The sequence below is a fragment of the Impatiens glandulifera genome, chromosome 4 (genome assembly GCF_907164915.1).
Source record: "Impatiens glandulifera chromosome 4, dImpGla2.1, whole genome shotgun sequence".
Lineage (NCBI taxonomy): Eukaryota > Viridiplantae > Streptophyta > Magnoliopsida > Ericales > Balsaminaceae > Impatiens > Impatiens glandulifera.
The window spans coordinates 39,295,236-39,308,660 of NC_061865.1; the positions used below are offsets into that span (position 1 = coordinate 39,295,236).

The 13,425-nt window shown below is 31.9% G+C and overlaps 3 protein-coding genes across 4 annotated transcripts; 1 reads left to right on the forward strand and 2 right to left on the reverse strand.

Moving 5' to 3' along the window:
* Nucleotides 1-2,063: 2,063 nt before the first annotated feature.
* Nucleotides 2,064-3,543, forward strand: LOC124935914 (lignin-forming anionic peroxidase-like). The gene is made up of 4 exons (XM_047476353.1): nt 2,064-2,327; nt 2,442-2,633; nt 2,739-2,904; nt 2,984-3,543. Exons 1-4 carry the CDS (start codon nt 2,097-2,099, stop codon nt 3,376-3,378), a joined length of 984 nt encoding a protein of 327 aa, XP_047332309.1. The 5' UTR covers nt 2,064-2,096; the 3' UTR covers nt 3,379-3,543.
* Nucleotides 3,544-5,773: 2,230 nt separating this feature from the next.
* On the reverse strand, nt 5,774-7,297 carry LOC124933456 (DCC family protein At1g52590, chloroplastic). Of its 2 annotated transcripts, none has more exons than XM_047473857.1 (5): nt 7,057-7,297; nt 6,625-6,682; nt 6,374-6,481; nt 6,081-6,173; nt 5,774-5,982 (listed from the first exon to the last, which is right to left on the reverse strand). In XM_047473857.1, exons 1-5 carry the CDS (start codon nt 7,265-7,267, stop codon nt 5,898-5,900), a joined length of 555 nt encoding a protein of 184 aa, XP_047329813.1. In that variant the 5' UTR covers nt 7,268-7,297; the 3' UTR covers nt 5,774-5,897. The 2 variants fall into 2 exon arrangements, with proteins under 2 accessions (XP_047329813.1, XP_047329814.1); XM_047473858.1 differs by having other exon boundaries at nt 5,774-5,979; nt 7,057-7,296.
* A 1,845-nt stretch (nt 7,298-9,142) lies between these two features.
* Nucleotides 9,143-12,924, reverse strand: LOC124935112 (acyl-protein thioesterase 2-like). The gene is made up of 9 exons (XM_047475570.1): nt 12,894-12,924; nt 12,582-12,696; nt 10,890-10,926; nt 10,734-10,803; nt 10,506-10,604; nt 10,262-10,412; nt 9,474-9,556; nt 9,296-9,389; nt 9,143-9,215 (listed from the first exon to the last, which is right to left on the reverse strand). Exons 1-9 carry the CDS (start codon nt 12,922-12,924, stop codon nt 9,143-9,145), a joined length of 753 nt encoding a protein of 250 aa, XP_047331526.1.
* Between the last annotated feature and the right edge of the window lie 501 nt (nt 12,925-13,425).

Here is a 13,425-nt window from a genome sequence, read left to right on the forward strand (position 1 = left end):
TGTAAATTGATATTGGTCATTACAAAAAATAAATATGTAATGAGATATGTGAGAAGATAAGTTGTTTTACCGAAGTTAATAAAATATGGAATGAAAGTGTTTTATTTTTATTTTAATATATTATTCGTGATTTATTAAAAAAATTAAATATTGAATACATATTATTATAATTTTTTATTTATATTTTTATCCGTGTGGATTGCACGAGAATTTTATTAGCTCGGCATAATGATATATGTCGAGGCAAGTATGAATTCGGCATAAAATAAAAATATTTATAAGAAAGTCTTCAATAAGAATTAATTATTTTTGTGTTTATCACTATTATTTTATTAATTTATATTTAATAACATATGTCTTGCAATAACCGTATCTTAAATTTTGGTACTTAATCGTGGTAATCACTTAACTAGTTGGATAAATTTAATTATTTTACTTGTCACAAATTAAATTTAAAGTATTTTTATTATATTTAATTACATAGAAACTTAATTAAAATTTGATTTTATTAAATTTATTTTAATTTTATAACATATATTTTTTTAATATTTCATTATATATAAATATAATAATAATAACTTTTTCTTCCAGAACTAATCTAGGTTAGGATTACAATAATTTAAACTAAAACATATAAAAGATATTTTTTAGTGGGAGAGTGACTTGAATTCTTATTCTTTTTTTATTTTTATTAACTATTTTCTTCTATAAATCTAAAAAAAAAAATTAAACTCATTTTAATTTTTCTTCTGCCACCGCGCCCATTTAAAACACTGGATCATTGTATGCAACTTTAAATGAGAAATTATTCATGCAGAAGTAAACTTTAGGAAAACAATTCACTCAGGCAGCATAAACAATTCGGATCAATATAATTTCATGTTCTAAAATGAATTTCCAGAATCAAAGTTCATCCTTCTTTCAGCTTTCTATTTGAAATTGAATTCATCAATGAAAACAATAGAGAAAACTCGAGCATTAAAGCAAGATCTATCCTCAAAACTCTTTCAGAATTAGCATTAAAAATATATTGCACTAAGTTTAGATGACAATTTGTGAGCTCGTGCAGCTGGCACGCATTCTTTGCGAATGGATTCTCACTCTTCTCAGTCAATGATTTTTTTTGTATTTCTTATTCATTAAAAAAAAATAGGAAAATAAAGGTCTTGTTTAGAATGAGCTGGGTTTGGACATATATTATTTTTTATTATTCTGAATTTTTTTTTATAATTATATGTTATATATTAATAAATTTAATAGTATTTATTCGTTAAAACTTTCATTCCAACTCCAACTCCATCTCCATCTCCATCTCCATCTCCATCTCCATCTCCATCTCCATCTCCAACTCCAACTCCAACTCCAACTCCAACTCCAACTCCAACTCCAACTCCAACTCCAACTCCAACTCCAACTCCAACTCCAACTCCAACTCCAACTCTATATATGTTTTTAAACAGAATCATTATTGTAACAGCTAAACTAAAATATATAAGATAATATTTCATTAAATTACCATTAATTTATACGTTCAATGTACAAATTTTTGAAATCAGATCTGTATAAGAATTGTAGACAATTAATACATAAAAAAAAAATTAGATCATCCTAATTTATGAAAAATTAACAAATATAGATTTTCTCCAGTTTAAATGAAGAGGGTTAATAAGTTATGATAACAACTTGATGACTATAATCAGGAGACACAAGTCCATTAGTATACATCCAAAATGGATAATGAAAATTAGGCAAGATTTGAAAAGTCTAATACATGTATGGTGACTTAAACAATAATATATCCAGCCATTTAATTTGATTGAGAGGAAAAGGCCAAAGACCCAATATAGAACGCAGTTTTAACCTTGTTCTAGGTACAAACTTTTCTTCTCCTTCTTTCCTATCAATGATTTTTCTTTGAATACTAAATTCTAATTCAAAGTAGATCTGATATCTAACATCAAATCAGGCATGCAGGGGAATCCACCACTTGCATGACTCATCACTTACTTTCAGCTCTCTATAAATTGATTGCAAAACCATATTCTCTTACAGAATCAAGCTTGCTAAAGAACAATATATTTAAGCTTTAAACAGCAATGGCAGCCCTTAGTTCTAGCAACTCTTTTGCATCCACATTTGTCCTCTTTGTCTTGCTCTTCACTTTTTTGCCTGCATTTAGTAATGCACAATTGTCATCCACTTTCTACAACACTAGATGCCCACTCGCTCAAACTGCTATTAACTCTGCCGTGTTACAAGCAGTTGCTGCTGAACGTCGCATGGCAGCATCACTCATTCGCCTCCACTTTCATGATTGCTTCGTTCAGGTCTTTTTTTCCTCTACAAACTAGGATTTATTCTCTAAACGGTCATATGCCAATAAGCCATTTTAGTATGTTGGACTTAAACTCATGTTATGATGTTTTCTTGATTGATGATAGGGTTGTGACGCGTCCATCTTACTCGATGAACAAGCTTCCGCCACTAGCGAAAGAGATGCACTACAAAATAGAGATTCTGTGAGAGGTTTCGAGGTAATCGAGTCGGCCAAAGCCACCTTAGAAGGACTATGTCCTGGAGTCGTTTCTTGTGCTGACATTCTAGCAGTTGCAGCGCGAGATGCATCAGCTGCGGTGAGTAGCAACCAAACTTACATATAAGTCTAAAAAGGACATAAATGAAACTTTTATTTACAAAACATAGAAGTAAATTTAAGGACATTATTAAAAATATATCAGGTTGGCGGTCCATCATGGACTGTGAAACTAGGAAGAAGAGATTCAACCACCGCTAGTCGAGATGAAGCTGAAAGAGACTTACCCTTGTTTACTAGCACTCTTCAGGAGCATATATCCAATTTTGCTGCCAAGGGTTTGAATACAAGAGATTTGGTAGCTTTATCAGGTTTTTTTTATCATTCTAAACATCTAACAAGATACTTCTTTGATGTAATGAATTACTAAGAAGTGCTTATTAACTGCAGGTTCACATACAATAGGTCAGGCACAATGTTTTACCTTCCGTGATAGAATATACGACGATGGAAGTGACATTGATGCAGGATTTGCTGCTACAAGAAAAAGTACTTGTCCTGCAGCTGCTGGAAATGGTGACAGCAATTTGGCACCTCTTGATCTAGTGACACCAACTTTGTTTGATAATGTTTACTTTAGAAATTTAATTGAAAAGAAGGGTCTTCTTCAGTCCGATCAAGTACTTTTTAGTGGAGGCTCAACTGATAGTATTGTGCGAGAATACAATTCAAATGCTGTGACCTTTCGGGCTGACTTTGCAAATGCCATGATCAAAATGGGAGAAATTAGTCCACTAACAGGTGAAGATGGTGTCATTAGACGGATTTGCAGATCACTCAATTAAAAGTTTGGAGTTTATCTACTTAAATTTTAGCCTATCTATTATATGTTGTTTTCTCGGCGACAATTCGTCTTTGTAAGATTTTAAGATTGTGAAGTAGTTTTCTCGGCGACAATTCGTCTTTCTGAGATTGTAAGAATGTGAAGTATGATGCCACTTTTTTCAAAAAATAAGAAAGAAGTATAATATGCAGCTACAAAATTATTTTAATACTATATTATCTGAGGTGAGGAGTTTGTCTTTTTGCTCAGTTTCATGGTCTTAGAATAAAGTCTAAATTATAATGTTTATATGATTATATGGGATAATTTTTTATTAAATTCGAATACATCCCAAATCAAATCAGTAATAAAAAAAATTCATAAACGTTACAAAAAATGAATTCAAGGATGATGATAATATCCTAAAAGTTTATTCTATATCTACAAAAACAAAACAAAAATATTATGCTAAAAGTTATTTAAAAAAAATTATATTCTATAAATAGTTATAATATTAAAAATTCATTTTAGTATGAAAAATAAATAAAATTTAATTTAACTCTTCCAAAATATGAAATATACATAAATTCGTGATAATACAAATTTATGAGTTTTTATTAGTGTTCGGAATGGAGGCAAAGCGAAGGATACAATACCTCCCTCAACCAATTAAGGATCAAACACGAAGAAAAACTGCATTACATGACAATTCGCATCAGAATCAGGGTCAAATTGAAATTTAGTGTCTCCTTGAATCAGCTACTTTGCAAGCACGTTTACGGGTTATCTTTTCTTGTTTCCTCTCGAAACTTCTCACAAAATCTTCATATATTTCGATGTTTCGCAGTCCATTGTGATCACTGGTTTTATTGTCAGCATCAGTTGAATCCACTCATATCTAATTTTTGCATCTTCTTGATTCTGGGTATAAACAACCATTTCCGCATTAAGACATTCATCAATAGGAAGATCTTCATCCGAAGGCTCCTCCCTACTCGTTATTCAAGTCTTCGACAGCGAGTCCTCCTCGGCTGGAGCAACAATCATGACAGGCACATCGCAGGTATCAAGAGCGGCATCTGTGGAGAACCTAAACGGTTCATAGGACACAATGTTGCGTCCTCTACCCTGCGAACGCATCATCAACCTTTTGTAGGTGTCACACAAGAAGTCCATCTCCAGTGAGGTCTAGGCGTAAAGCCTTCAACGTGCTCTGTAACACTTGACTAGTGGATGTCCACATCGTTATTCAGCTCCACCTCATCAAACGGTTGAGTAATTTAGGTGTCGGGGAAGTGGTGGTGAGGCCGGTTAGGGGTCATGGTGGGGCCCAAATTTCTTCTTGGATTGAACCATGGGGTGACGAAAGACACAATAGAGGGTAGTGAAGTGCGACGTTTGTTGTCGCAATAAGGTGTTTTTCATACCCCTGTCTATAAATTTGTTGAGAAAGCCTCCAGAAAAGCCATTCAGGAGTCAAGAGGCAAGGACCTAGTCTCATGCAAACCTTGAGATAAGGCAGCCCATCTCCTCTAAGATTCATGACAACGGATTAAGACTTTTTTCCAAGTCTGATAATCGGGGGTGTTGGGGAAGTGGTAGCCTGGTAGGTGCCCCTAGCGGTTGAACCTTCCCTCAACAGGTTGTGTGGCACACTCGTACCTTCTGGCACACGCCAACTGTTGTGTCCGCCAATTAGTATTCCTAGTTGGCTAATGTTTCCTCAATGAGTGAACAAGCCAACAAGCATACTCAACGTTGACATTGGTGGAAATAATGTCCTAAAACCAACAATGAATACAACCCTAGTTCATTTTCTATCTGTGCAAAACAACCCTCTAGTATTGCAACCAAACGACACTCTCGATAAGGTTAGAAATATGTCTCATTGTCGATCAGCAAATGATATTTGTGCATCTCATTGAAAGCTCGCTAGGCCTTTTCCTTGGGCTAAGTTGCATCTAAGCTACGTCATGTCGGCGATAGGCTAGGGTTTGGTTGACGAAATAGCTAGGGCAAATGTTGAAATCAGAAGATGGATCGGTTATGGTGGTGTCGATTGTAAGTAGGAGAGAGGAAAGGCAAGGGAAAAGGAATGACTAGGGAGAAACAGGAGAGATGAATGTTTTGGCAAGGGTGGGAACTGATAGTGCATGATGAGTGTCTGAGGAAGTGAGTTCTCTAAAAGTTTGGAGAAGAGACTGATAACTAGTTATTTTGATCTTACTTATATTTTTTAGTCTGTTAAAAATGTTGTCCTCCATGGAAAAAATCCCTGGTCTCAAAAGAAATACAAAATCTCCGCACATAAGAAATGGTGCATGCTTCTGTTGGAGATAGCACACTATAAATATTTTTCAGCAAATAAAAAAGGATAACATACACTATAAGGCTTTAAAAGGAACAATATGAAGGGATGTTTGCAGGAAATCATTAGATTCCGTAACTTGTATACCATCCATGTTTTTTGTGTTTGTGTGCGGTGTTGACAATTGCAAAACATCATGTAAATATAAGCCAAAATAACACAAACCTGCTATATTATATGTCACATGATTCAGTGCGACCAAAGAAGGCATATCGGTTGTTTGCAACATTGTCATATACAAAATCGCGCAAGAAGCTGCTAGGATTGAGAATAGCAGAAATCATAGTTAGAGATCAAGTAAGGATTGGAGACATCGATTGAGGAAAACATTCAATATGGAAAGACATATATCTTACATAGGCACAAATTGCAGAAAGAAGGCTAGTTGAGGAAAGGGTATGTTTATGTACTCCATTATCTTCAATACAGCTTCTGATTTAATATATGAACTGCAGGTCAACAAAATCAAAATGAACCAAGGAAATACATATATATTCTCCATTTTTATGATCAGAAAATACAGAAAGCTTGGAATCAATTCATGAAACATAAACCAACTACTCCAATAAAACAGTTGACTGATCCTGAGTTACAATTATACTCAAATAATTAATTATATTTTAGAAATCACTATCTCTGTGAAACTCACCGTTCTTTCTCAACAAGTACAACACTAGAAATATCATCAGAAGCTCGTCCACTCCTCCTAAGAAGCTTCTTCCCTGCGTCACTTTGGAGAGCTTCGAATCTTATTATCCTAAAAGATCAGAAAAAGAAAGAATTGGAGTTTTTTAAGTACTTTTCTCTAGCTTCTCACTAAAGAATTACTTATCACATATCAATACATAAGAATCAAGCCCTTTTGCAAATGAATTATCCGAATATGCAGAACATACCAACCTATTCCTATCATGGTCACGAACAAACTTCACACCTCCATTACACAAGTTGCAAACGCCTGCAAAAATTCCCATGAAACCAGGTAATTGCTAATCATGCCATGAAAATGTTTACTTTTTTTGGTAAATAACAGACCATTCTTTTGATATTATGTATTAAATTCCCCTTAAAATAAACAGGAAGGTTTAATCTCCTAACAACAAACAGATGGATAAGTGATCTGATAATACTTGTTCAGAAGTCCTTCAGGCAGGAATCCAACAATTTCATAAACCTAAAGTTGTTTATAATTCAAGATTCAGATTTTCAACTTGGGTTACCCTAAGAAACAATCCGATTTATGCGTATGGTTTCCAAAACAAATTTTCGATGAAAAAGCAAGGTATCACAGAATAAAAAATGAATAAATCCAAGGTTTGTAAGGCGATATACCGTCGAAAAGCATGATTGGTCGAGTGTCCCGGTCAAAGAAGCTTGACGTTGCTTCCCGCCAATCTACCGACTGTTCGCTTCCACTAGGCTGCACAAGAGAAACGGTGACTATGCTAGAGGCATTCAAACGATGACGCCTTCCATGCGCTGGTAGTATAACTGTTGTCCGGGAGCATCCAATGAAAGGGACGACGAGCGCCATTGTATACATGATACCAGTCTTCTCCAAGTAAATATCTCCATTTTTGTTCACTTAAAGAGCATTCTATTGTCTTTGAGAGATAGTAGTACACATGTGCATCTTTTAGCCACTAGTTAATTATGAGGCATTTGTATATTTCTAATACAAATAATTGTGGGAAATTTTATATTTAGGAATTGGATATTAGATAAAAAAAAAACAAATTAATAGACTATTATTATAAATATTATTAAATAATTTGAGGGAAGAAATGACGTGTCACTATGGTTGGAAAAATGATAAAAGGTGAGGAAAGAGAAAAGAGAGAAATTTTGATTTTTTTGCTAATCAAATTGCGCACATCATTCCCTTCCTCAAATTTTCTTTTTTAATCATTTTTTTTTATATTCTTGTAAACTAACCAAAAAAAATATTAGAGAAATAATAGGGAACGAAAAAATATTAATAAGAAAATTTAGGAGAATAATTTTGAGTGAATTGAAAATCTATTATTTCTATTAAATTTTTAATTCAATAAAGTAATCATACATGACCTTCTCTGGTTAATATATTATCCATTTTTTATCATTTTAAAAAAAATTAATACATTTTTAATAAATAAAAAATGATCATAAATAATTTCAAATAATACTTTTTCCATTTAACTAAATTACCTAAATCAAAAGACAATTTCATAAACTAAATATTTCATTACAAATATATTTGAGAGCTATAAATTAACATTTTATTGAATAATTATGGATTTTAAACCTTACAAAATGAGAAACAAAAATGTCAAATTATAAAAATGGTATATATTTTTGGTTATCAATTCGATGTTGTATATTTCAGAAAATATCAATTCAATATAATTGATATTTGACAACATATATTTTTTTTTTTTTTTTTTTTTTGTACAATTTAATTATGACATTTCATTATAATTAATCTATTTTAATAGTATAGTCAAGAAAGGAACACATCTTCAAGGATAAATATGATAAAAAAAATTAACTATTTTTTTAAGCTCTTTTATAATATTAATTTGCGAACTTACCACTATATTAGATTAGATTAGATGGAGAATCCAGTTAATCTAAATTTTAAAAGACAGTGTTCTTTACGATTTCATAACAGGCATATCAAAATTGTCACGATCAAAGGGTTTACGATCTATTAGATTAGATGTAGAATCCAGTTAATCTCTACTTTAAAAGATTGTGTTCCATACGATTTCATAACAGACATATTAAAATTGTGACGGTCAATGGTTGACGTCTAGTTGATGATATATAAATACTATTTGAACAATATTTATTTTGTTCAGCCACTTCCTTCCTCCTTTGTTTTCATGTGCGCAGAAGTACTTAAATTGATGCATCTATGTAACATATGTTATGAGTTCATCGTGATGTTTGTGTTATTCTTGATTGTTTTTTTATGGTGGTTATGATTTATTAATTGACTAATATTTATTCATGTCATAACTTATTTTCAACTGAATTTGTAAAAAATTTGCCAAAAAATTTGTGATCTATACAAAATTACAAATTAATTAACGATTTTATTGTTTTTTTCAAAAACAATTTATTCTCACAAAGAGAAAACATCTTGATAAATTGTAGGGACATGATATTGGAGTATTGTACTAGTCTCTTATGAAAAATAAACTTTGTTCTACAAAAAAATAAAATCAGAACTCTTAGCTTTTTATTATTTATTATGTATTTAGATTATTACAAATATCAAAGTCCAATACACTTTTAATTTAGGAAAGTAAATAAACAACTTTATTGATGGTAAGAAATTAGCTGAAGGGTGGTGGTACATGATCTAAAACATTTTGAACTTATAAATGTCCTTTATTTCTTTCCATTCTTAATCATACTAGCCAACAATAAATAATCAGAACCCCATTATTGCCTTGAGCCAATTGCAGACATCCTCCATCTCTTTAGGGACTATGTAGTGACCAAGCCTGTGCAAGAGGAGACCTCAACATTCAACAACCCATAAGTTTGTATTTAAGAAGCTATCAAATGCAAAATAGGGTGTTACCCATCGTAGATTTTCAGTGTAACACATGGAAATCCAGCCTGGCTCAAGGTTTGAGCCGACTTGTTTCCATATTTAGACGGGACTACATCATCACCTACAAAAACAATCTCGTTATAAACTCACTCACCTTTTAAGGAAAAAATGAAAATATTTTAGTCAAAGTGTCGAAGATACTTGCATTTTCCATGGCAAAGTAGGATTGGCAAAGCCGCAGCACGTCTCGCTGCTTCATTGGATGCATGTATCTTGTTCCTCAAGATCCTGTATGTATAAATATTGTATATCAATACTATTGAGCAAGACATGCCAAATGGTAATTGTTAAAAACAATGTTTTTCAAAGAAAATTGTAATCTATTAGTAGACAAGAATATTCTTTTTATAAGATTGTGTAGAAAACAGGACAAAAAGAAAGAAAACAGAACTTCTATTGTTCAATAAATACAGTTGAAAATTGAATTTATTTTCCCACTATTTTCATATATGTCATAAGCAAATTTAAGGGTTTTGATTATGGTATGAGCTTTGATCAAAGAGCTATTTTTTAGACTAATATATATATTTACATTTGAGTTGCTTTGGTCTAATCTAAGTTAACTGACTTAAATGAAATAAGTGACCCAAGAAATTCTTCGAACTTTTTTATGTCATAAGCACATAGATCTGTTTCTAGTCAAACTTTTTTGGTTAATACGATAAAGTTGGACCAAAGAAAACAAAAACTATGATGGAAGAAACACATAATTGATGTTGATAAGAAAGTTGTTGTCTTTAATTGTTTTAGGTCCTTTTGCCTTCTTTTTGATGGGTTTTTTTATTAATGTTATGAAAAATGATTTTTATATGGTAAATGTGACTTTCAAGTAAGTGTAGATAAATGAAAATAATCTCACTATTCAAAAGAAAATAATAGATAATTGTCAAGATGACATAATAATATAAAATTTCTCCAAGCCAATATATATACCCTGAAGAAGGAAACCAGCCACTTAGGCCAACAATAGCTTTCAAATTGATTGGATATGGAGACCCATTTCCAAATCTTCCATGTGAATAGCAACTTGCTGAATAGAGAGCAGTTGCTGCCCCCATGTTAAACCCTCCAATTCCAAGTTTAACTATCAAAAACCCGAGATGACAAAGTTAAGAAGCAACAATATTAATATGACATGGTGTGAAATGACTAAAAAAATAAAAGAATCAAAACTCGCCATCAGCTGGTTCTGCTGACAATAGGTTTGCAATGTGTGCTGCTGAGCCATCCAAACCTTCGAGGTCATCTGGGTCGTCGAATTCACTTACATCAAACCCTGGTAAAGCCGAAGGATCAGTTAAAGATGAATGAATCAATCTTCTATCCATTGTAACAAAAATTATACAAATTATGAAATAAAGTTTAATTAGATGACATAAACAGGGAATCAGGCTTAAGATCATACATGCATTGCATGGGAACCCGCAAAACATAGCCACGGGACGTGTAGGGGCAGTTGGACATATCCACTTAATCTGTTTCCCAAAATGATATTGAAAAAAAAATCATTACACACTAAAAAACTAGCAATATGAATTTATAAGGTTAAATAGATTCTTACATTTGGAAGAGGAAGAGTTTCCAACATTTGGGAACAGCTGCAAGAAGATTCATGGGGAAATAAATATTGCTATTTGAGATTATAAACTATTCACATGGAATGTTTGAAAATGTAGAATTAGATGCATTATTAGGAATACTTAATTTATCTGTTTTTCTTATGTTCATTTAATTTTTAAATTTAAAAACTAAATCTCATTTTTTAAAACAACAAAACATTATTCATGACATTAACCTTCACAAGTCAAGAATCGGAACAAAGATAACAAGTTTCAAAAGTACATTGGTGTTGACATTCATACAATGATGGTCTATTTACGACTCCTCTAACGCGGACCAGACTTGCGTGCATATGACCGTGTCTTTCTTACTCGAGCCCAAGAAGAAAAGTAGAAAAGAAGATGAATAGATCCTTAGTATTCTCCTAGAGAAGAAATTGACAATAACAAGTTTCATAGTCATGATAAGTGACGATAATATGGAAGTGAATGAAACGGATATCCTCCGAACCACTAGGATCAACATTAAGTTAGGAGGATGACGACGATTTTGAAGACACGGAGAAATATGAGAAAGAAACTCGAAAAGAAAGTGAAATCTCAACATGATAGGGAAGTATATATATAAACTTCACATTGATATTGTTTGTTTGATTAGTTATTTGGATTTAGTTACAAATTTTATTTTCTTGGTTTAATATTTATTTATTTTGTTTTTTACCTTGGTTAGTACATTCAATAATTAACAATTTATTTTTTATTTAAATAGACTTTGAAAGCCTTGCTAACTTTTAAAATATAATAATCCTAACTTATTTTATACTATATATTTTAAAGGCCTGTAAATATTATAAAAAACAACTTATTTTCATAAAAAAATGATAGAGATGTTATAGCTTATACTAAACCATTGCAAAACAACAATATAATGAGTACTCCTAATGTAATTTAAGATATGATTATAATACTGTTAATGCCTAATTATAATATTATTCACTAGTAGCAACCTTTTCCTTATTAGATTAGTTCCCTTATTTACTTTCCAAGAAGATTCATATATTAAACACTCCATGATACTATATTTTGTATATATACAGCTAATACTTTTTTCTTTATTTTTGGATTAATTTTGTATTTTATAAATGGTTCTTTTATATATATATATATATAAATAATTTTTTTTTAAAATTTATCCTCTAAATGAACAAGAAGCTGGCACCACAAAGACACACATTTAACCTAAAACGTTCTTACAATGTTAACTAAAAAATTAATAATAAAGAGAAAAGTACAAATATTTCACACTATTGTGATAGTAGAACATGTACTAACAATGCATGCATGCATAAAAGCCCAGACTCTAGTTCCAACATGTGCTCCAATTTTCTCATGAAATAAAAAATGAAGAGCGATAAGGGGAGGAGAGAAGAAAGAAAAAAAATTGTTAAGGGAGGAGAGAAGAAAAAAAAATGTTATTTGTTCGGCAAATCAGATTGCGGCTGTCACGTCACTTCATCTCCCAAATTTCATTCCCAATCCTTTCTCATAAATTTTTTTAACAATAATATTATAAAAAAAAATAAAAAATGAACCCAGTTTTCAAAATGACCACACCTACATCTAATATCGCACTAGCATTATTAATTTTTCAAAATTAAAATAAACTATCCAAATAAAATAATTGACGGACTAACCTTGAGCCAGTATCACCAATGCCATGTAACCAAACAATTGTAGCTTGGTGCTTAGCCTTTGGCTTCACTACATAAGTCCTCCCGAATTCTAGAGTCCTCTTAGCTACTCGACTACCTGAGACGATAAAAACATTTCAAGACAATCTATGACCGACAAAAAAACATAAACAACCAGTGATTGTGCAATGATCGACTCATCAACGAAAACATTGGTCAAATATTACAAATTATATAAACTTTTTAACTTGACAAAAATTCATGTTTGAAAGACACAAAGATAATTTAGCATATAAAAAGATAATGATAACAAACCAGAACCAGTTGAAGAATTCGAATAACTCATCCTTTGAAAGCTAAGTATGATGTCCTATATGTGAGCTATAGGAACACCTAAGAAATGAGTTGTTATTGCAATGAAAAAACACAATTGGGGGGCTCTATTTATAACCAATCAGGTTCAACTGGAAATAGAATAAAGTGTAGACAAATTTGCCACACACTTTGTTTTATGTAACCCAGCTGCATTGTCCTAATTGTGCTTGTCTAGTCTATAGCTATAGCTAAGACCTCTCTAGGACCATAGAGAGAGAGAAAGAATCATTGCACAGAAATCATGGTGCAAATGCATGCATTGTTAATATTGGTTTTTTAATTTACCACGAATCTATGCTTGAAAGGAGTGGTTACAAAGAAATAAAATCCACATGCGACAACCCTAGAATATTTCCCAAGAACAGAGTGGAATGATCCCAATTCTGAAAGGCCAAAATATCTCCTTTTCATTCATTTCTTTATGTTTTTTTCCATCATTAATTGATAACCATTAGTTAGAAAGTGAAGTTAA